This window comes from Leucopleurus acutus (genome assembly GCF_964270905.1).
Source record: "Leucopleurus acutus genome assembly, chromosome: 12".
Taxonomy (NCBI): Eukaryota; Metazoa; Chordata; class Mammalia; order Artiodactyla; family Delphinidae; genus Leucopleurus; species Leucopleurus acutus.
The window spans coordinates 73319529-73339462 of NC_139154.1; the positions used below are offsets into that span (position 1 = coordinate 73319529).

Consider the following 19934-nt stretch of genomic DNA (forward strand, 5'->3'; position numbering starts at 1 on the left):
ATCACATATATTGGCAATTCATGCTGAAATGGTACATAAAAATTTGTTTGCTAATTTCAGCTGTTGGCAGACACAGTCAATTTTTTAGCTAAGCAAATGTCAACTGTTGCCATTGCGCTTCTAAAATTACAATAAAGCTACATAATAACTGGCAGGAGTACTCTTGGGTAAATGTGGAGAAAAGTCAAAGATTGATTAAAAAAAGGAAAATGTCAACCTTCCCAGTCAGTGACAAGATCTTTGATAGGCAGGGACAGGACCCAGTTTGAGATCTTACTTCTTGGAAGGCACAGTACTAGTGGGGAAGACAGTAAATAATTAGGATGAAATCTGGTAAGCACTTGCACAGGTAACTGAACAGGATATGGGAAGATCTGGGAACTGGAATAGGTATTCCAGATAAAGTAGATCCAAGAGCAAAGATTTTTTTAAAGTCAGGGTGTGTTCAGAGAGCTGAATAACTCAAAGTGTCTTGACAATAGGTTACCTATAACCTATAGAATGGGTAGAAGCAGGTAATAAGAGGTTAGTGGAGGCTGAAGACCCTCAGTTTTATTTGGAATGCAGTGTAGAGACTTTGAAGTCATTGAGAAGAATGACATAAGATCTATGTTGATTCTAGGGTCTGCATGCAGTGAACTGGAAGGGAGATGAGAGGAAGATGTAAGTTGTGAGGATTCTGCAATAAACCAGGATCTTCATTACATAAAATTACCGGATTAGCGCTTCCAGAATATATTTTACTGTAAATGATTTAACCACATTCCAAGCAAGTTTTAGATGATTTTTGGTGCTAATAGAATTGGCACATAATATTGAATCAGATTGCAGAGGATTATTTTAATTATATGGCCAGATGCAGAGAAATATGTAAAGATCTCGAAGCCAACAAATATGTTGAGAAAGGCAAATTCTCATAAGTAAAAGGATTTTGATTTCTAGAAGGCAGCAGGTTATCAATAGCTGTATACAGATTCTCTGGAGTTGTGGGTTGCTTTAACACTTCATAACAGCTCACCAGGAAGTAATATTTTCTAAAGTATAAACTGCTTTAACCTTCTAGGCAATTGGGGGCATTGCTGAACAATGATCAAGATCATAAAAAAGCTATACGAGTTCACAGCAGACAAGATTTTTTGTTTCCATTAAAGTTTCTTGTCCCAGAATATATCACAATCCATTTAGAATATGGATTCAGGCCTAAAGCTTTTCTGACTCAATAGAAAAGAGGATGCAGATGTCACCTTAAGAACGGCTCAAAATCGCCTGACAGATTTGGCAGTTACCTAAACGTTTAATAAAAATTTACTCACTAACCAAATACTCTCAGTCACCGAGCTAGCAGGTCTTTCATTTCAAAAGAATCATTTTGGGGGTACCAAACTATTGACATCTGGGCCAAGCCTCCGCTTTTATTTAAATACAAACACTGGCAAAGAAGCGCAGCGGTTCGTTAAATCGCAGGGACTCGTAGCTGGCATCCCTCCCGGGAAGCGAGTCTGGTTCCACCACGGGGGAGGGGCAGGGAAAGGAGACCTCGGGCGCCAGGGACCTAGCGGGCTCTTTCTTCCAGGCGTCCCGGGCTGCCCTCACTACCAGTCCCCGCCGTCTCATTTGCCGCCTTCCGACGCGTGACCCCGGCGCGCTCGCGTCCCGGGCCGGTGACAGGCGCGAGGTGCGCCGAGCGGTCCCATGTGCGCCCTCCCTCTCGCGGCCGCTGCAGTCACCGCGCCCCGAATCCAGCTCCAGCTCCTCTGCCGAGGCCTCGTCGCCGCCATGTCTACCGCCAGGCCACTCAAATCCGTGGACTACGAAGTGTTCGGGAGAGTGCAGGGTAGGGGACCCCCTAACAGTGGGAGATCAAAGAGGTGTTGGGGAGGAAGAGTAGAAAGCTTCGACAAGCACACCCATCTTAAGGACGCCCTGCCCCGTAGCGGCTAGGACTTCCGCTCGGCCATGACACAGCAGCCATGGGTGGGAAGGAGGCGAAGGGCGCATGCGCAGAAGAGCTGGGGTGGGCGGGATGGGGGCGAGGGAGGAGAGCGGAGACGGGGAAAGACTGGGAGAAGGAGGAACAGCCGGGCGCAGGGAGTGGGCCACTTAAGGGGGTCCGGGGAGTGCAGACTGAGAGGACAAAATGAAGTGGGGGAAGGAAAGAAGAGAGGGTCTTTGAACTAGTGGTCCCCGTTACTCAACACTGAACTACTGCGCTTGACTTGAGTTTAGGATGGACACCTAAGATGGTGTTTGAGGGTTCTCTTTGTAGGAGATTATACTTTTTTTTTTTCCTGTATAGCTCCTGAAAGAATTATTAAGTTGTTATCTAATTTTTGTCTCATTATAAGTTTAAATCGTTGTAGAGGATGTCATGTCTGGCTTATTGTAACTATCGTTATTTCTAACTTAAAATGTTAAATCACTGAAATTTATCCAGTGGAATATAAATATGGTAGTGATTTACTATTTGCCATCATTCATTCAAAGCAAAGCTTTTTAACAGTGGGAAATTTTACATCATACCTTTTCCTCTTTGAATTTGATTTCCATTCCATTTTCCCCACAGAATTTTATCCTATTGTTATGCTTGAGCAGTTTCTAATTGGTCACCTACCAAACTTCTCTGCAATATGTATGTGTATATATATACACACATACATATATTTTCTTAATTTCCTTTGACCATAAAGCTCTATTTATTTATTTTTTCTTTTGGCTTGAGTTACTATTGTGACTATTATTAGAATACACTTGATGAAAATAATATAAATACATTTAAAAGTGTGATAAACATTATTAAAATTTAAAAGGTAAATTTGTTTTGGAAATTTATTTCTTACAGGGAAAGCTGGAGGTTTCATGGAACATTGATTAAAGGGTTGAGTTATCTTTGTATTTTGGTATTCTAGAGGTTTTTACACTTTGGGGCAGTGTACCAGGATAAGAAAAGGATGGGTGAGTGTATGCCTTTTGTAAAGAAATAGCTCTTTCTTTCAAAGGGTAACTGTGGGAAGGGAGGTAGGAAAGGAGAATCATGGCAGATTACAGGTGTCTCCTCAGACAAGTCAGTTTTAGGGGAAAAAAAAATATGGAAGTTCTAGATACAGAAATTGATTACTTAAAATTATTCATGCTTTGTACCCTTTAGAATGTCTTCGGTACACCCAGGGGTATGGTATTCTAGATTGAAAACTACCCCCAAAAGTCATTGAAACATGTATATAAAAATGAAAATGGTGGCAAAGATCACTTGACAAACTATTTGGTCTACTGGACAGAGACGGGAGTAGTTAAGGAGCGTGTGTGTGCACGTGTGTGTGCACATGTGTGACGTTTACTGAGGGTGTACCATGTGCTGAGCATCCTACTATTATTTACTTAATCTTCATCACAATTTTGTGAGATATATGTCTTAGTACTGTTTTAACAATGATAAAATAGGTAGAGTGTCAGTAACTTGGACAAGCCGTTAGTCGACAAATGGGATTTGATCCTGCATCTCTCTAACTCTAAAACCTGCACTTTCCCATTAGATGAGGTTTTCTGATAACACATAATGTATTTCTATTAATTTTAACTATGTAATTGCACTTTGTCCATATGGTGGTCACATGGTGTATGAAGATCAATTTGGGGCAACAGTATACATAATAGGAAAGAGAAATGTACGCTATATAAACAGTGGGGTTTAAAAATCAGCTTTAGGGCAATAACTCTGTTGTTTACAGTATGTTAAATGGAAGAGAGTACATACATACTATTGATTTATCAAGGCCTAGTATGTGGGACAAATTCACAATCACATATTTGCACACATATACATCAACATTTGCTGAGAATCTAGGATGTGCCAAACTCTGTACTCATTTAATCGTCAACCCTATGACCTCAACCATTTTCCTCATTTAACAAATGGAGAATTTAAGGCATAGTGAAGTAACTTTCCCGGTTACAGAATGAGTTAAGTGGTGGCGCTGGGATTTGAACCTTGACAGTTTAATACCAGGGCCCATGCTCTTAATCAGTATATCCTACTGATCCTCCTCTCAATACCTTTTCCACCTTTATTTTGCCTTCCTCCGAACCTATGAACCGAACACATACATACACTGATGCAGGGCATTTGGACCTGGCCATCTACACCATTCCAGATGATTCTGAGGATGTTTTTATGGTCTTTTTGGCTCCAAGGAAGTTTGACCTTGTCAGTAGGCAGTCAGCACATTCAAAACTGCAGCCTCTGACTCTCTCTCTGTTGCTTGCTGGCACTATCACCGTTGCTGTATATCAGTCTGCGTCTCTCTGTGTCTCACAGAATTGCTCACAATTTTTTAGTGGATTACCTAAGAAATAAATACAAACCACTAGCTTTTTGTCTGAGTCATAATGATAGTGTAGAAATAATTAACAATAAATGATAAAAAATTTTAATTTTATTTTAATGTAAAATGGAGAATGATTAAAGGGATCTTTAAAAAGTGTGGAATAATAAAATCTTAGTGAATACTCACTTGTTAGAAATAACGGCTATGAAGGTAAATTTACAGTGGAGGAAGCTATAATTAGGAACATTGAATATGGACAAGATATAGATTGATAAATAAAATTGTCATTAAAATATTTAAATGAAAAATATTCTTAATGAAAATTGCTTCAATGATATAAAAATTAATTTGGAAAATGATTTAACTGTCTTGTTCTGATGGAAAATTGATCAGTGAATTGAATTAGCTTGACGGAGCTTATGACAGAAAATATTTTCTAACCAAAACACGGGGTATGCTGTTATATTTGTATTTAGAATGTTTGAATTTAAATCATCCTTGGTGCCAAAATGGTAGTCAAAATGTTCTAGGGGTCAAATATACTCTGCCTTGTTCTCTAATACACACACCCTAATTTGCAAACAGATTGCATTTCAAGAACTAGTTTATAAATTGGTTGTTTGAAATTCAGGAAAATACATTTATAGAAATAATATTACAAATAGTGGATTTATTTCTCAGACCCTTCTGCAAAGTCCACTCATAGAGCTATAGGCTTGTTGACAGAAATAATCAATAAACAATCTATAATTGGAATAGAAAAGAGTTTTATTTCAGCCAAACTGAGGACTGTAGCTGGGGAGACAGTCTCTCAGGTAATTCTGAGGAACTGCCCTGGAGAAGCATGGTTTCCAGCACAGTTTTATATCTTCTCAGAACAAAGAACATCTAACAAATCAGCGATTCATTCCTTCAAGGTTTCAAAAAAACAGATCAGCATGTACACAGGGAGCCAGTATGTCCTTGGCAGCTGGGAAGAGAGTCCTATCATCAAAGAAGTACCAGCATTGGCATCCCAGAAAGGGAGGCATTTAATCTTTATTTTTAACATGGACGTTCTTTACTTCTGATTAAGGTGCCCTTTTCTTTAACAGTTAAAGCAGATGTGCAGTGTTTGATAAGCCACAAACAGGCTGTTTTAGTTAGCATAAAAGTCAAGTTAATTCCTGGATAAGCCAGAATGACTTTCCCATCCCTCAATATGTGAACATTTCTTCCATCAGGCTGCTGCTGCTCTCCATTGCTGCTTCCTTCCCTCTATTTTTTTAAATAATTTTTTTGTTTGTTTTAGTACAGTTTTAGAATTATAGAAAAGTTAGAAAGATACTATAGAGAGTTCCTGTATACTCCACATCCGGTTTCCCCTACTGTAAACATCTTACATTAGTATGGTACATTTGTCACAACTGGTGAGCCAATATTGATACATTATTTTTAACTAAAGTCTATACTTTATTCAGATTTCCTTAGTTTTTACCTAAAGTCCTCTTCTGTTCAGGATTCATCTAGGCTATCATACATTGAGTCATCTTGTCCCCTTAGGCTCCTTTACACTGTGATAGTTTCTCAAACTTGCCTTGTTTTCCATGACCTTGGCAGTTTGGAGGAGTACTTTGATGCTAGGTACCTTGTAGAATGCTCCCATACTGGTATTTGTCTGGTATTTTTGTTGTAAGACTGAGGTTGTGGGTTATCAGGAAGAAGACCACAGAGGTACAGTGCCATTCCCACCAGCATATCAAGGGTACATGACTTATCACTGTTGAGGTTAACCTTGATCACCTGGCTGAGATAGTGTTTGTCCACTGTTAAGTTACTCTTTTTTTCCCCTCCCTTTCCATCCTCTACTTTATCTCCATATTCTCAAGAAGCTCCATGTTTTTTTTTCCCACCAACTTCTGTTACATTACGGGCTTTGGGATGAGGGATAGGGGAGTAGGGGACTGACCTCCTGGGTTTTTAGAGCATTTGTAACTATGGCATGGCTTATAATGTTCCTATAAATGTTTAATTACAATTACATCAAGAATAATCTGAAATTTTGAAAGAGAAATTGATTAAGCTGTGTATAGATGCTCTACCAACTCTCAGGTAAATACTGACGACACTTGTAGAAATGGACTGTGGCAATCTGTTGGTTTACCTGTGCGTTAGAAATTTAACAGTTTGTTTTTGATGGGATTGACTCAGATTTAGAATGGGAGTAACTTATTAGACTACAGAAATAAATAGCGATTTTCTTTAAGATTGCTTAAAATGAAAATTAGGATAATTACTAAATAGCTTTGTCAGATACCACGTAATTTAGGTGTATACATTTTTCCTTACATAGACAGGTAAGTGGAAAAGTTATGTTTTAGAGGTTGAAAATTTTAGTACATTAAAGTCAAGAAATACGATTAACTCTAATTCCCTTTCTCATCTTTCTTCCTATAGCATTTCATTTGTAGTTCTGTTCTACTTCTTGTTTTTACTTCTCCAAATCCATCCTCCCTTTTAAAAAAAAAATATTTATTTATTTATTTGGTTATGCTGGGTCTCAGTTGTGGCACGTGGGATCTTTAGTTGTGGCATGTGGGATCTTTAGTTGTGGCATGTGGGATCTAGTTCCCTGGCCAGAGATCGAACCTGGGCCCCCTGCATTGGAAGCATGGAGTCTTGCCCACTGGACCACCAGGGAAGTCCCTCTCCTTTCAACTATAGTTATTTGTGTACAACTATCTGTGTCTCTCACTAGACAATAAGGACAGTATTGGGTGGGCCAAAAATGCCTTCGGTTTTTTAAGTAAAAATAAAAGACACATTTTTAAAATTTTTCACCAAGAACTTTATTGAACAAAGCATTCACCCTTTTGTTCCACTACCTTCTGCCATTTTTCAGGCAACTTCATGATTCCATCTTCCTAAAACTTTTTATCTTTTTGAGCAAAGAACTATTCCAGGTACCTTTTACAGTCTTCCAGGGAATTGAAATTTTTTCCATTAAGAGAATTTTATAAAGACTGAAATAAAGGGAAATCTGAAAGTGCAATGTCTGGTGAATACGGTGGATGAATCAGAACTTCCCAGCCAAGCTGTAAAGTTTTTGCTTGGTCGTCAAAGAAACATGCGGTCTTGCATTATCCTGATGGAAGATTATGCGTTTTCTGTTATAATTCTGGACATTTTTCGTCAGGTGCCACTTTCAGTTGGTCTAATTGGGAGCAGTACTTGTTGGAATTAATCGTTTCGTTTTCCAGAAGGAGCTCATGTTAGAGGACTCCCTTCCAATCCCACCATATACACAACATCACCTTCTATGGTTGAAGACCGGCCTTTGGTGTGGTTGTTGGTGGTTCATTTCGCTTGCCCCACGGTCTCTTCCATTCCACATTGTTGTACAGTATCCACTTTTCATCGCCTGTCACAATTTGTTTTAAAAATGGAATGTTTTCATTACATTTAAGTAGAGAATCGCATGTGATTCTCAAGAAGGTTTTGAGGTTTGCCAGGTTTGCCTGCCATGTCAAGAAGGTTTTTTTCGCTTAACTTATGTGGAACCCAAACATCAAAGCGAATCCCATAACCAAGCTGGGGCAAATGATTTTCAGTGCTTGATTTGGATATTTTGAGTGTGTCGGCTATCTCCCGCGTGGTATAACATTGATTGTTCTCAATTATTGTTTCAATTTGATCGCTATCAACTTCAACTGGTCTACAGGACTGTGGAGCATCATCCTGCGAGAAATCTCCAGCACGAAACTTCGCAAACCACTTTTGACACGTTCGATCTGTCACAGCACCTTCTCCACACACCACACAAATCTTTTTCGGCATTTCAGTTGCATTTTTACCTTTCTTGAAATAATAAAGCATAATATGCTAAAAATGTTGCTTTTTTTCTTTCATCTCCAATATTAAAATGGGTACACAAAAATTCACCAATTTTGATGTCTTTTTTTAAATGCTCACTGATATGACAAATGTCACATACAATCTAACAAAATTGTTTTGAATGAAGTTAAAGACAACTAAGTGCTACTAGAGCCATCTTATGCAAAAAACTGAACTAACCTTTTGGCCCACCCAATATTTTAAAGGTTAAGCTAGCTTGTTTTTATATCCCCTACAGGCTGTGCTTCTGGTGGGAACTTCCAAAGTATCTCAAATTAAATTCAAGTGTTTGGGATAGTTGGCTTAGAGAAGAAGCAGTAGTATATTTGCTGTTTCGACTATTTGAAAGATGCCATGGTGTGTGGCTCCAGGGGACAGATCCTGGATGGATGTTGGAAGGTTAAAGTGAGGCAGAATTTTATTCCATAGAAGGAAGGACTTTATAACAATTAAAGATGTTTAAAGTCATTAAGGGCTGCTTTGTAAGGTAGTGACTTGATGACTTCCTGCATTCAAAATTGACACATGCAGTTCGATCCCAGGATGAAGGATTACAGGTTAATATGAAAATTTGATTTTACATGAAAGGATCCTGATGTTTAGAATTCATCATATGGTTTCTTTAAACATCAATACTTCTTTGTAGATTTAAAGTATGATTTGCTTTGCAAATATTCACCTCAGAGTTTCTCCCTGACACATCTTTTCACAAAGCAAGGTCCAGTTGCAGCTGACTGAGCCTTGATTGAGTGGCATATTTTGTTTGAGTCTCTCATAACTGAAGTGGCTGATGTCTGTCCCAGTTTCCAGAGCAGTGTGTCTGTAAAAAAAACTGCATGTGTCATATCAGCTTCCCTTCTCTTTAGCAAGCAGGGTGAAAGCAGTGTAGAGAGGCCACGGAAGCCCATGTAAGCAACTTCTCCAGTACAGGCCCTGTCCTGAGAGTGCTCAGTTCCAGTCAGTGCTACTCAACTGCAGAAAATCTGTGTTCACATTCACTTTGTTTGCTATATGGACCTCCCTCTGTTGCACAGAATGCTTCAGACTAAGGATGGGGACTCTCAGAAAGACTGAGAAAATTCCAGAGCTTTGAACAGTTAATTCCTGCATGGTTCACTGCGTCACAAAGTTAATGGGCTGGAGGTCCTGACACCTCTTGATACACATTCCTTCTAAGGCTTTAAAATATGGGTTGTGGTTGAGGGACCCAGTAAACAACACCCCTCTTCATTATGTGAATTATTGACAAGTAAGACAATGAGTAAAGCAGAGTTTGGGGGATGTGTCTCAATCTTCAGGTAAGTAGACTTCGTAATAATCTGTACTGCAGAATTAAACACACCAACCCAGGCACCAGCAGGGCTCCCTCAACGGAACAGAAGGGATGATTCCTTTGAATAACTAGTTCCCAGAAGGAAGAAGAGGAAGCACCTGGACTGTGTATGTTTCTCCTCCCAAACTTAACCATTAGATAAGTCACTGCATGTCCCCGAGGAGTTAGGAACAGGTAGAGAGTGGCCAGGAGTGACACACTAGTGGATATTTCTCCCTGTTAAAGGAACTATCACATGGGCAAAGAAACTTTCTCTCCCAGAAATAAACAGTGACATCTAGAGGGAGCTCAACTATTTAGTTCTGGTTGTAGTACTTCAAGATGATCTGCAGAGCAGAGTTTTTTGGTGTGGAATGATAGGAGAAGTCAGGGATGTTGTATGGAGAGCAAATTGGGGAATGACTGTCCTTGTTCTACAAAGAGAGAGAGGAAGGACGACGTCACAGTCCTGTTTCCTTTTTTGTGTGTGTGACATAAAAAAAAATTGAGATCTAATTCACATAGTATTAAATTCACTCTTGTAACGTGTTCAAACATACTAAATAGACAGTGTTTTTTACTGTATTCACAATGTTTTGCAGCTATCATCACTATCTAATTTAGAATATTTCCATCACCCCAAAAAGAATCCCTGCCCCACAGTTCCCTTTATCAGTCATTCCCCATCCCCTACTTCCCCCATCCCTCAGGGATGTCGCTGCCAAGGTCTCTGTGATTTCCTTGGACTTTCCTTCATGGTTTCAAGATGGCTGCTATCGCTCCAATCAGTACATTCACCCTACAGTCAGGAAGAGAGAGGGAACAAGGAGGAAACCCCTGGCTGAGACAGCCCCTGTCAAAGAGCTTTCTTGAAAGCTTCAACCAGTGATTTGGCTAAACCACTTGACATGGACCACCCCTTATAAGGAAGATCGATAAATATAGAAGAGCATGTTGCTGCCTCAAGTAAAATCAGAATTCTGTTAGAAAAGCAGAAGGGGAAAACGGATTTTGTGTAGGCAACTGATAGTGTCTGTCGCAGATATTCATATGTTAAATACATTTAACAGCATAGTAATTACATTTGGTAGTCTTTCCCAAGTAGTGATGCAAAAGGACATACTACAGAAAGACTTTGATCTCCCTGGTCTCAGTCTCAAAATATTTGGTTTATAGCCAAGACAACCTAAATTTCTGTTAAGTACATATTGAATCTTTCACATATGATTTATCTCAGTCTTATTTTTTTTTCCATTTATCACTGCTTAAAGCAATGGGCAACACTTGTATTATCTACCCAATTTGTCAAGCAGTATGAACTTAGCCTAAAATTAAGTCTCTTAAACTTAAAGGACAAACCTTTAGTTATACTGTTTTAAGATCTGTTTAATAAATGTGTGTGTGCCCTTACCATTCATAGTTACAAATACAGCCGCCATGTCCTGCTCTAGTCTTCTATCCCAAGTCCTCTAAGTTCTGTAAGACAACCAGTTTAACCATTTCTTTTTTCAGTTCTTATGGTTGTTAAGCCATTATTTATAAACAACATGCTCATATTAATATTTCCTGATTTGTCAACTTGGCATTATGTAGTGACTTCTTGCTACCCTTTTTAGTATATAGTATATTATATATAAACACACACACACATACACACATCAAACTATATATTATCATTTAGATAAAGCAGGAAAGTTCTGCTAGAATCAACACAGAAGTCTTACGATTCTTTCCAGCTTTGAGTGCAGTGAATTTATCATCATCACTTTGAAATTAAACTTAAACTCTAATCAGTATGGTTGCATGTATATTTACAATGTTAATAATGAATTACTACAGGACAGTAAAACAGTTCACGTAAATATTTATCAGCTGGTTTTTCTTTCACTCATTTATTCAACAACTATGTGCCAAGCTCTGGTCTAGGTGCTGGGGACACAGTGTTGAACAAGACAGAAAAAAAAACCCCACAAATAAATACCTAGTAATATCATATGGTAATCGGTTATGCATATCCAGGAAACATATAAGGATGCAGTGCTGTTTTAGATAAATTGGTCAGGGACTATTTCTCTATGGAGATGACATTGGTGCAGAGACATGAATGATGAGAAGGAGCCAGCAATGAGAAGATCAGGGGGAAGAGCAGTTCAGACAGAGGGAATAGTAAATGCAAAGGCCATGAGGCAGGAATATGCTTGGCATGTTGAGGGACACAAAGGAGAAAAATTTGGCTGGAATGGAATGAGCAGACAGGAGTCCTAAGAGATGAGAGAGAGCATTAGAAAGGGGCCTGGAGGCTGTGGTAACCAGAATGTATTTTATTTTGAGTGTGATAGGGAGCCACCAGAGGGTTTTAAGCTGGGAAAGGAAGTGATTTGATTTTACTTAAGGAAAGAAAACCACCTTGGCTGCTTTATGGAGACTAGACTGTAGGAGGGCAGAACTAGACATAGGGAGACTAGTGAAGGGGGCCATTGCTGTGGATTAGTTGAGAGATTATGATAACTTGGACTAGGGTGTAAAAACATTTTTACCCATTTTTCTAGAAACAGTTGTAATAGAATTAAACTATTTTTTAGCAAGTCTTGAAAATGAAGTTTGGGGCTAGAAATAATTGGTAAAATGAGTGCAATGACATGGTTTTGAATATTTAACTATGCGTGGTATCCAAATAGGTCATGATCCTGATTTGGGGACTTTGCACATGCTCTTCCATCTTTAATGTTATTCCATTCTCATCATACTAATTTTTGCTCATCATTGAAGTATCAATGTCCCGTTTTCAATAAGCCTGCCCTAAAATTACCCAAGACTGGGTGGGTCATTTGTTTGTCCTGTGAACTCCCACTTGCATCCTGGTTTATACATCGTTCAACTCATAATTGTTCTATGTTTTATTTATTTTTAAAGTTTTATTTATTATTCTTTTTTCCCCAGTTTTATTGAGATATAATTGCCATACAGCACTATATAAGTTTAAGGTGTACAGCATGATTTGACTTACATCATGAAATGATTATCACAATAAGTTTAGTGACTATCCATCATCTCATATAGATACAAAATAAAAGAAAAAGGAATAAATATTTTTCCTTGTGATGAGAACTCTTATGAGTTACTCTCTTCACAACTTTCATATGTAACATAAGCGTAAGTTAATTTTATTTATCATGTTGTACATCACATCCCTAGTACTTATTTATCTTATAACTGGAAGTTTGTACCTGTTGTCTTCTACATTTTAATTGCCATTTTACTTGTCTATCTTCCTCACTATACTGTAAGCTCCTAGATGGCAGGACTGTCTTATTTACTCATCTCATTCTCTGCAGAATTAGACAATGAATATTTGTTAAGTGAATAATCAGAATGTCTAAAAGTGTGCTTATTTTTTAAAAAAAATTTATTTATATATTTGGTTGCACCAGGCCTTAGTTGCAGCTTGTGGGCTCCTTAGTTGTGGCATGCGAACTCTTAGTTGCCGCATGCATGTGGGACCTAGTTCACTGACCAGGGATTGAACGCAGAGTCTTATCCACTGCACCACCAGGGAAGTCCCTAGTGTGCTTATTAAATATATGAATTGTGGGGCTTCCCTGTTGGGGCAGTGGTTGAGAGTCCGCCTGCCGATGCAGGGCACACGGGTTCGTGCCCCGGTCCGGGAAGATAGCACATGCCGTGGAGCGGCTGGGTCCATGAGCCATGGCCGCTGAGCCTGTGCGTCCGGAGCCTGTGCTCCACATCGGGAGAGGCCACAGCAGTGAGAGGCCCGCCTACCGCAAAAAAAAGAAATATATATATATATATATATATATATATATATATGAGTTGCCTGATTCTTAGATTATGTCTGTGTGAAAATAATATTTCATTAGCAGACTGGAGTAGGTAATTTCCTTAACCCTGCAATGTGTTGGATAACTCTTTTAAAAATTCCTCAAATCCTGTCACCTTAAGCAAATGGCCTTTTTGTCATCAGTAAATAGATGGTGGAAGGGCTGCTGGGAATTCATAAATGTTGAAAGGATGTTGCTCTTCACCGGGGGGTGGAGTGGGATGGAGTAGGGTGGAGTGGGCAGCTTGTTGTTAACCTCCCTTTCTGGCAGCTCCGGTGTTTCTGGCAGTAAGTAGTAAGGGTGGAGGGAGCAACCTAAGTGACAGGCTGCCTGCTCTGTTCCAGCACCAAATCCAGTTAGAGTGCAGGACAGGGTTTTTTGTCTTTTCATTGTCCATGGTTTCTTTCAAGTAGCGCTGTTGACTTGTAAAATAGCTGAGGCAATATTGACATGCAAGTACATGATTTATTACCAACACGAATTTGAACAGCATGAATGAGAAATGCATCAGACCTGCAGTACCCTACAAGATTGGAGTTTTCCCCTTTGCGATGCAATTCTTCACCTGAAATATAAATCCTTTTCAAACCTTTCCCAGACCTTCCTTTAAGGTGGAGCCAACCATTGATTCTAAACTTTAGCGGGCATAAAAATCACCTGGAGAGCGTGTTAAAATTGGATTCCAAGATGCAACCTGCAGAGTTTCTGATTCTTTAGTGCTGGGGAGGAGCTTGACAATTTGATTTTCTAAAAACCTCTCAGGTGATGCTGGTGCCTCTGGTTCATGGACCGGTCTGAATAGGAAAGAGCTGGACTCTATGTTTCCAATTTCTGTTTACTTCAGTTGCATGTGCTTTCTTTTCTTAATGCTAACATCATTTGGGGCTGTTCACTGTTGAGAAACTCAGAGGGGAATATGCACAATAGGCCTGGACCCAAACTTTCAACTCTGCTTAGTCAGTGTCTTCTGGGATCCCCTCACTCCAGGAAAAAATGACTGCACACTTCTCCACAGTTCTGCCTGTTTTGTCTCTTCTACATGGTCTGGTTAACCTGAAGTTTCTCTTGAATTTTCTGCCCATTCCTTTTATATCTACTGACTCATGTCTTTCCCTCCATCTATATAACAGATTACCTTTCTGGTTCTTCTTCAGATCAATACTCCCCACTCATCCTTCCCTCACATTTATAGGTATCTTTTTTTTTTTTTTCTGGTACACGGGCCTCTCACTGTTGTGGCCTCTCCTGTTGCAAAGCACAGGCTCCGGACGCGCAGGCTCAGCGGCCATGGCTAATGGGCCCAGCCGCTGTGCGGCATGTGGGATCTTCCCAGACCGGGGCACGAACCCGCGTCCCCTGCATCGGCAGGCGGACTCTCAACCACTGCGCCACCAGGGAAGCCCTATAGGTATCTTTTAAAATATTTTTTATAGCCCCATAAGAATTTCACTTGTGATACTATCCTGTCTTTTTTGCTCCACTACTCTTTTTTTCTTCGTATTCATTTGGTACCACAATACACTACCCTCAGGAAACAAATGATACTCCTTGTTATTATAAATCTGCTTACAAAACTACATAAAATTACCCAAGCCACTGATCTTGTCTTCTGTATCCTCTTAATCAGGCTCAATTGCTGTTTGGAGAAGCAATATCTTTTGACCTCTCTGAGATTGATTTGATCTATCCCCTGTGATTTGCCTATTTTTTTTCTAATTTTTAAAAATTGAGGTATAATTTGCATTCAGTAATATTCACCCTTTTTAGTATACAGTTCAATGAGTTTTGATAAATGCATACAGTCATGTAACCACCACCACTACCAGCACAACTGAGACATAAAACAGTCCAATCACCCCCAAAATTTCCCTCGTGCTCCTTTTCGGCGCCCCACTCCTTCCCACTCCCGCCCTTGGCAATCACAGATCAGTTTCCTGTCCCTGTAGTTTTGCCTTTTCCAGAAAGTGGAATTAAAATAGTAATGTTTTATTACATTTAAACTTGAATTTAGTCCTTGTATTTAAAGAAGACATTGTATTTATTTATTTAATTTATTTATTTTTGGCTGCGTTTGGTCTTCGTTGCTGCGCATGGGCTTTCTCTAGTTGCGGCGAGCGGGGGCTACTCTTCGTTGCAGTGTGCGGGCTTCTCAATTGCCATGGCTTCTCTTGTTGCGGAGCACGGGCTGTAGGCACATGGGCTTCAGTAGTTGTGGCACGCGGGCTTCAGTAGTTGTGGCTCACGGGCTCTAGAGTGCAGGCTCAGTAGTTGTAGTGTACGGGCTTAGTTGCTCCGTGGCAAGTGGGATCTTTCCAGATCAGGGCTTGAACCCGTGTCCCCTGCATTGGCAGGTGGATTCTTAACCACTGTGCCACCAGGGAAGCCCCTAAAGAAGACATTCTAAAAGCTGAGGGTGGGTAAGTTTTATGCCAGCACACTCAGCTGTTCTTGTAGTAATTATTTTGTTTTATTTAGCATTTTAAAATAGAAGGAATATGCAGTTTGGCGTTTCATTATACTTTGGTTTCAGAATATTCTTTTTCTTCAAAAATAACCTTCCTTTTTCTCTTTTTGTTTTAAAAGAAAAGAATTTTTAAAAAACACTTTCTGAATGCATTCAGATATTAAAGGTTTTGTTCATTTCATTTACTTACTATTTAATAAACTAGATGAAAGCTAAGTCAGGAAATATATACTTTTTTTAAAGGTAGACAACCTGACATTTCTTTTCATCTTTCTCTTATACAGGTGTTTGCTTCAGGATGGTAAGTCACCAATCTGTTTATTATTTTTTGCCATCTCCCTCCCACCCCCACTGTTATTTAGTCACAGAGACAGAGCAGTTATCTACTTAGTGCTAATCTATTGCTAATTTCCTGTCCTTGACAGTGAATGAAGAAATATTTGTATTTCTTTCAAGTTACTGGTTGAGATTTTTATTAAGGATGTCTTTTAAAAGTAGCCTATTAAAAACATTACAGCCTTCCTGGTTTTCCGTTAATATTTCTATGAATTTCGAAAGTACCTCTCTTGGGGTGATCCAATTAAACATTTTGATTAGGTATATTTAATACACAGTATGGGGTCTTCCACTTGTTCTGGATGGAAGAATCTCTCCAGTCAACGGTACATATCTTGAATTGCAAAATGAGAAAAGCCCATTGTTGCACAAGGAAGTGGTTCCTAGGTTTTTAAAGTTAAAACCCCTTGCTGCCTTTTAGATATTTATTTTAAAATATTTATTTATTTTAAAATACTTTTAAAATATCGATTTTTAAAATATAGTACTCCTTTCCTAAAAGTTAAACGTGGCATGTATTCTCACCTACTGTTTGAGCTGGGAATCACTAGCTAGGTCTCTGTTCCTAACCTCTAAGGGTTCTAACAGGTTCCCACAAGTCAAGTCTCTGCCTTTTGAGATAGTCGCATCCCCTGGAGTTCAGATTGTCTCCTTTTTCGTTGCTATCTGTGAAGGCGTGACATTTTCAGAACCCAGCCCTTCCAGCAATCCTAGCTGTAATCATCTTGGTTTGTGCTGCTTCATTTAGTTGGGGACGTGGAGTGTAGAGCTCTTGGTCACCCTGGGCTCCAAACAGGAGAAGAGCATGTTTCTAAAAAATGCTGGTATTCTGGCTCCACAAGAATTTTAGTGTGATGTAGTTAAAGTAACACAAAATAAAAATGTTTCTAGGTTTGCATGTGCTGGTAGCATAATTGAATTTGGAATCAGGAAAAGGAATTTTAAAAAACGATTACGAATAATAGGAGAAATAAATTTACTCATAGGCAATTATAACAATTGCGTGGCAAGTCCAGAGTCAACAGAGAACACTGGAATCTTTTAATCCAATTCTTTATGTTGATCATAACTGGATATTTTTGCTCAGTGATTAAGAATCTTGGAGTGATCATCATTTGAAACCCAGATTGACAGTGTAATTTAGCATTAGCAGGTTGTGAGGGCAATGCAACTGAGCTTTATGGATTCCAAAACACATCATGGAAATTGTTTTCTGAAATAATTCCCACCATCAGTTTATTTTCTCATAACGTGCTTGTCTTTACTGAATGTGGAATTTAGCACACACACACAAAATACCATTTAAACGAAAGTTTTTGTAAATATAGGTATTACTATGGGTCAGCTACACAATCTTTGGCATAGACTATATTTTAAAGTAATCAGCTTTTTTGTGACCATACCTTTTTGAATGTTAGAATCAAGTATGTTGTCAATTCAGACCTTTGATGTTGGACTTCGTCTCTCTTGTTTTCTCCTGAAACCAGTACACTGAAGATGAGGCAAGGAAAATAGGGGTGGTTGGCTGGGTGAAGAATACCAGCAAAGGCACTGTGACAGGCCAAGTGCAAGGCCCCGAAGAGAAAGTCAATTCCATGTAAGTAATAAGACTAATAACACACTCATGCAACTTATGAACTTATTTCAATGTTTGGTCGTACAATAAGAATAGAATTGATGGACCAAATTTAGTTTGTAGATTATCACTAAACCAACATGCTTTTAGGCAGACCAGCAAAGAAATTTTCAGAGTTGAGAGTGGAATTTCTACGTCTAGGAATGGATTTCCCGCTTGGGCAGGCCCTCAGAAAGAGCAGTAGCATCACTCTCCAATCTGTATGAAATGTGTTCTGTTCAGTCTCCTCTAATATGAGGGAAACATCCAGGGTCAAGTGTTTCTCATCAGAAGTGGTTGTGACAGAAGCATAGTGCTTTAGGATGGTTCTTGAAGTTCTTAAAGAGCCTGCAAGGCAAAAAGTTGCCATTTCCTTTGTATTGTTTAAGTATCTTATTCATCTAATTGTAATTTTATTTTTACTGTCAATGAAAGTGTGTTTGATGAGCTGTATAGTTACCATAATATGAGTCCTTGCAGTGCAAAAGAGATCAGATTCAGTTGTAGGGAAAAAAGTGCCTTGTGTACACAGTGTCGTTTTCAAAGACGTTATCTTGGGCTTCCCTGGTGGCGCAGTGGTTGAGAGTCCGCCTGCCGATGCAGGGCACATGGGTTCGTGCCCCGGTCTGGGAAGATCCCACATGCCGCGGAGCGGCTGGGCCCGTGAGCCATGGCCGCTGAGCCTGCGCGTCTGGAGCCTGTGCTCCGCAGAGGCCACAACACTGAGAGGACCGCGTACCGCAAAAAAAAAAAAAAGACGTTATCTTTTCAGCGATTCCTAATTGCCACTGCTCTCTGTAGTCTTATTTTTTAAATAAAAATTGCTCCTATTTATCGAGCATTTGCAACATGTTAGGTAATGTGCTAAACACTTTACATGGATTATCTCATTTAATCTTCACAACATGTCTTACGAGGTAGCTACTCGTTAATACCCAATTTACTTTATTATTTGCAATTTATCTTTGTTTTCTTTACTTAATGTTTTCAGATTTCAAGACCAATACTTTTTTACTTGTTGTAATAAGTGAAGTAATAAAACGTAGAGAGGTATAAAAGCAAGGTTAGTAATCGGCCCCACCTTTCTACTTCCTTCCCCTTTATGTAACCTGAGCCAGTGGCTTTGTGAATCCTATCCAAGCTTTCTTTTTCACTTAAAAATACTTAATTGTACGTTTAAAATTAGGGTTTTGCATGCTTTTACTGAACTAGAATACTTCATGCATATTTTTCTGTAACTAGTATTTTTTACTTTATGGATGTTCAACAATCAAGAAATATATAAGTACCAATTCCTTATTTTTTCTAATTTCTTTATGTATAGGTACATATTTGTATTTGTGCATAAACCATACCGCAACTTGAAGAGTGGGGTCCAAAATTCAATTTCATAAAATGTGGGGTAACAGTTAATGGAAAAATTATCTTTTTCAGTAGGATGGTCACAAAATGCACAAATGAGAGGACTGTGAGCAACATTATACAGAACTAATAGTTCAGTGGATGAGAAAATGCCAGATGACTATGATATAGTTTGAGATTGGGGACCACATGGAGGATGGACGCTCATGCCAATCATGTTATACCCTAATCCATGTTGTAGCAAGTTTTTGATTAATTTCCTTAACATAATCATATCATAAATTCTGCCCATTTTTCCTTTCCAACCCCTGCACACCCTTCTTCCCTGCCATGCTGCCAGTCATCTGTGTTAGCAACCTGTGTGTGTTTCCTTCCATGTTTGTCTCCATGTTTGCCTTTACACAACACACACACACACACACACTTGGGTGCACATATATTTGGGGGTTTTGTTCAATGTTTGCTTTTTAAAAATGGGATTGTGGTGTATGCACCTCTCTGCATCTCACTTTTATTTTTATTTTTTTTAATATAAATTTATTTATTTATTTATTTTTGGCTGTGTTGGGTCTTCGTTGCCGCGAGCGGGCTTTTGCTAGGCCACTTTCACTGTGGCAGGCGGGGGCTACTCTTTGTTGTGGTGCGTGGTCTTCTCATTGCTGTGGCTTCCCTTGCTGTGGAGCACGGGTTCTAGGCATGTGTGCTCTGTAGTTGTGGCTCGCGGGCTTAGGTGCTCTGCGGCATGTGGGATCTTCCAGACCAGGGCTCGAACCCATGTCCCCTGCATTGGCAGATGGATTCTTAACCACTG

At 39.3% G+C, this 19934-nt stretch overlaps 1 protein-coding gene across 1 annotated transcript in view; it reads left to right on the forward strand.

Annotated features, from left to right (window-relative positions):
• The first annotated feature begins 1721 nt into the window (after positions 1-1721).
• Positions 1722-19934, forward strand: part of ACYP2 (acylphosphatase 2) — a 176570-nt gene continuing 158357 nt past the window's right edge. The window contains exons 1-3 of the mRNA XM_082852283.1: positions 1722-1834; positions 16095-16111; positions 17634-17743. Of these exons, the coding sequence (XP_082708409.1) occupies positions 1777-1834; positions 16095-16111; positions 17634-17743 (185 nt within the window). The 5' untranslated portion in view covers positions 1722-1776. The remainder of the gene's footprint in view (positions 1835-16094; positions 16112-17633; positions 17744-19934) is intronic.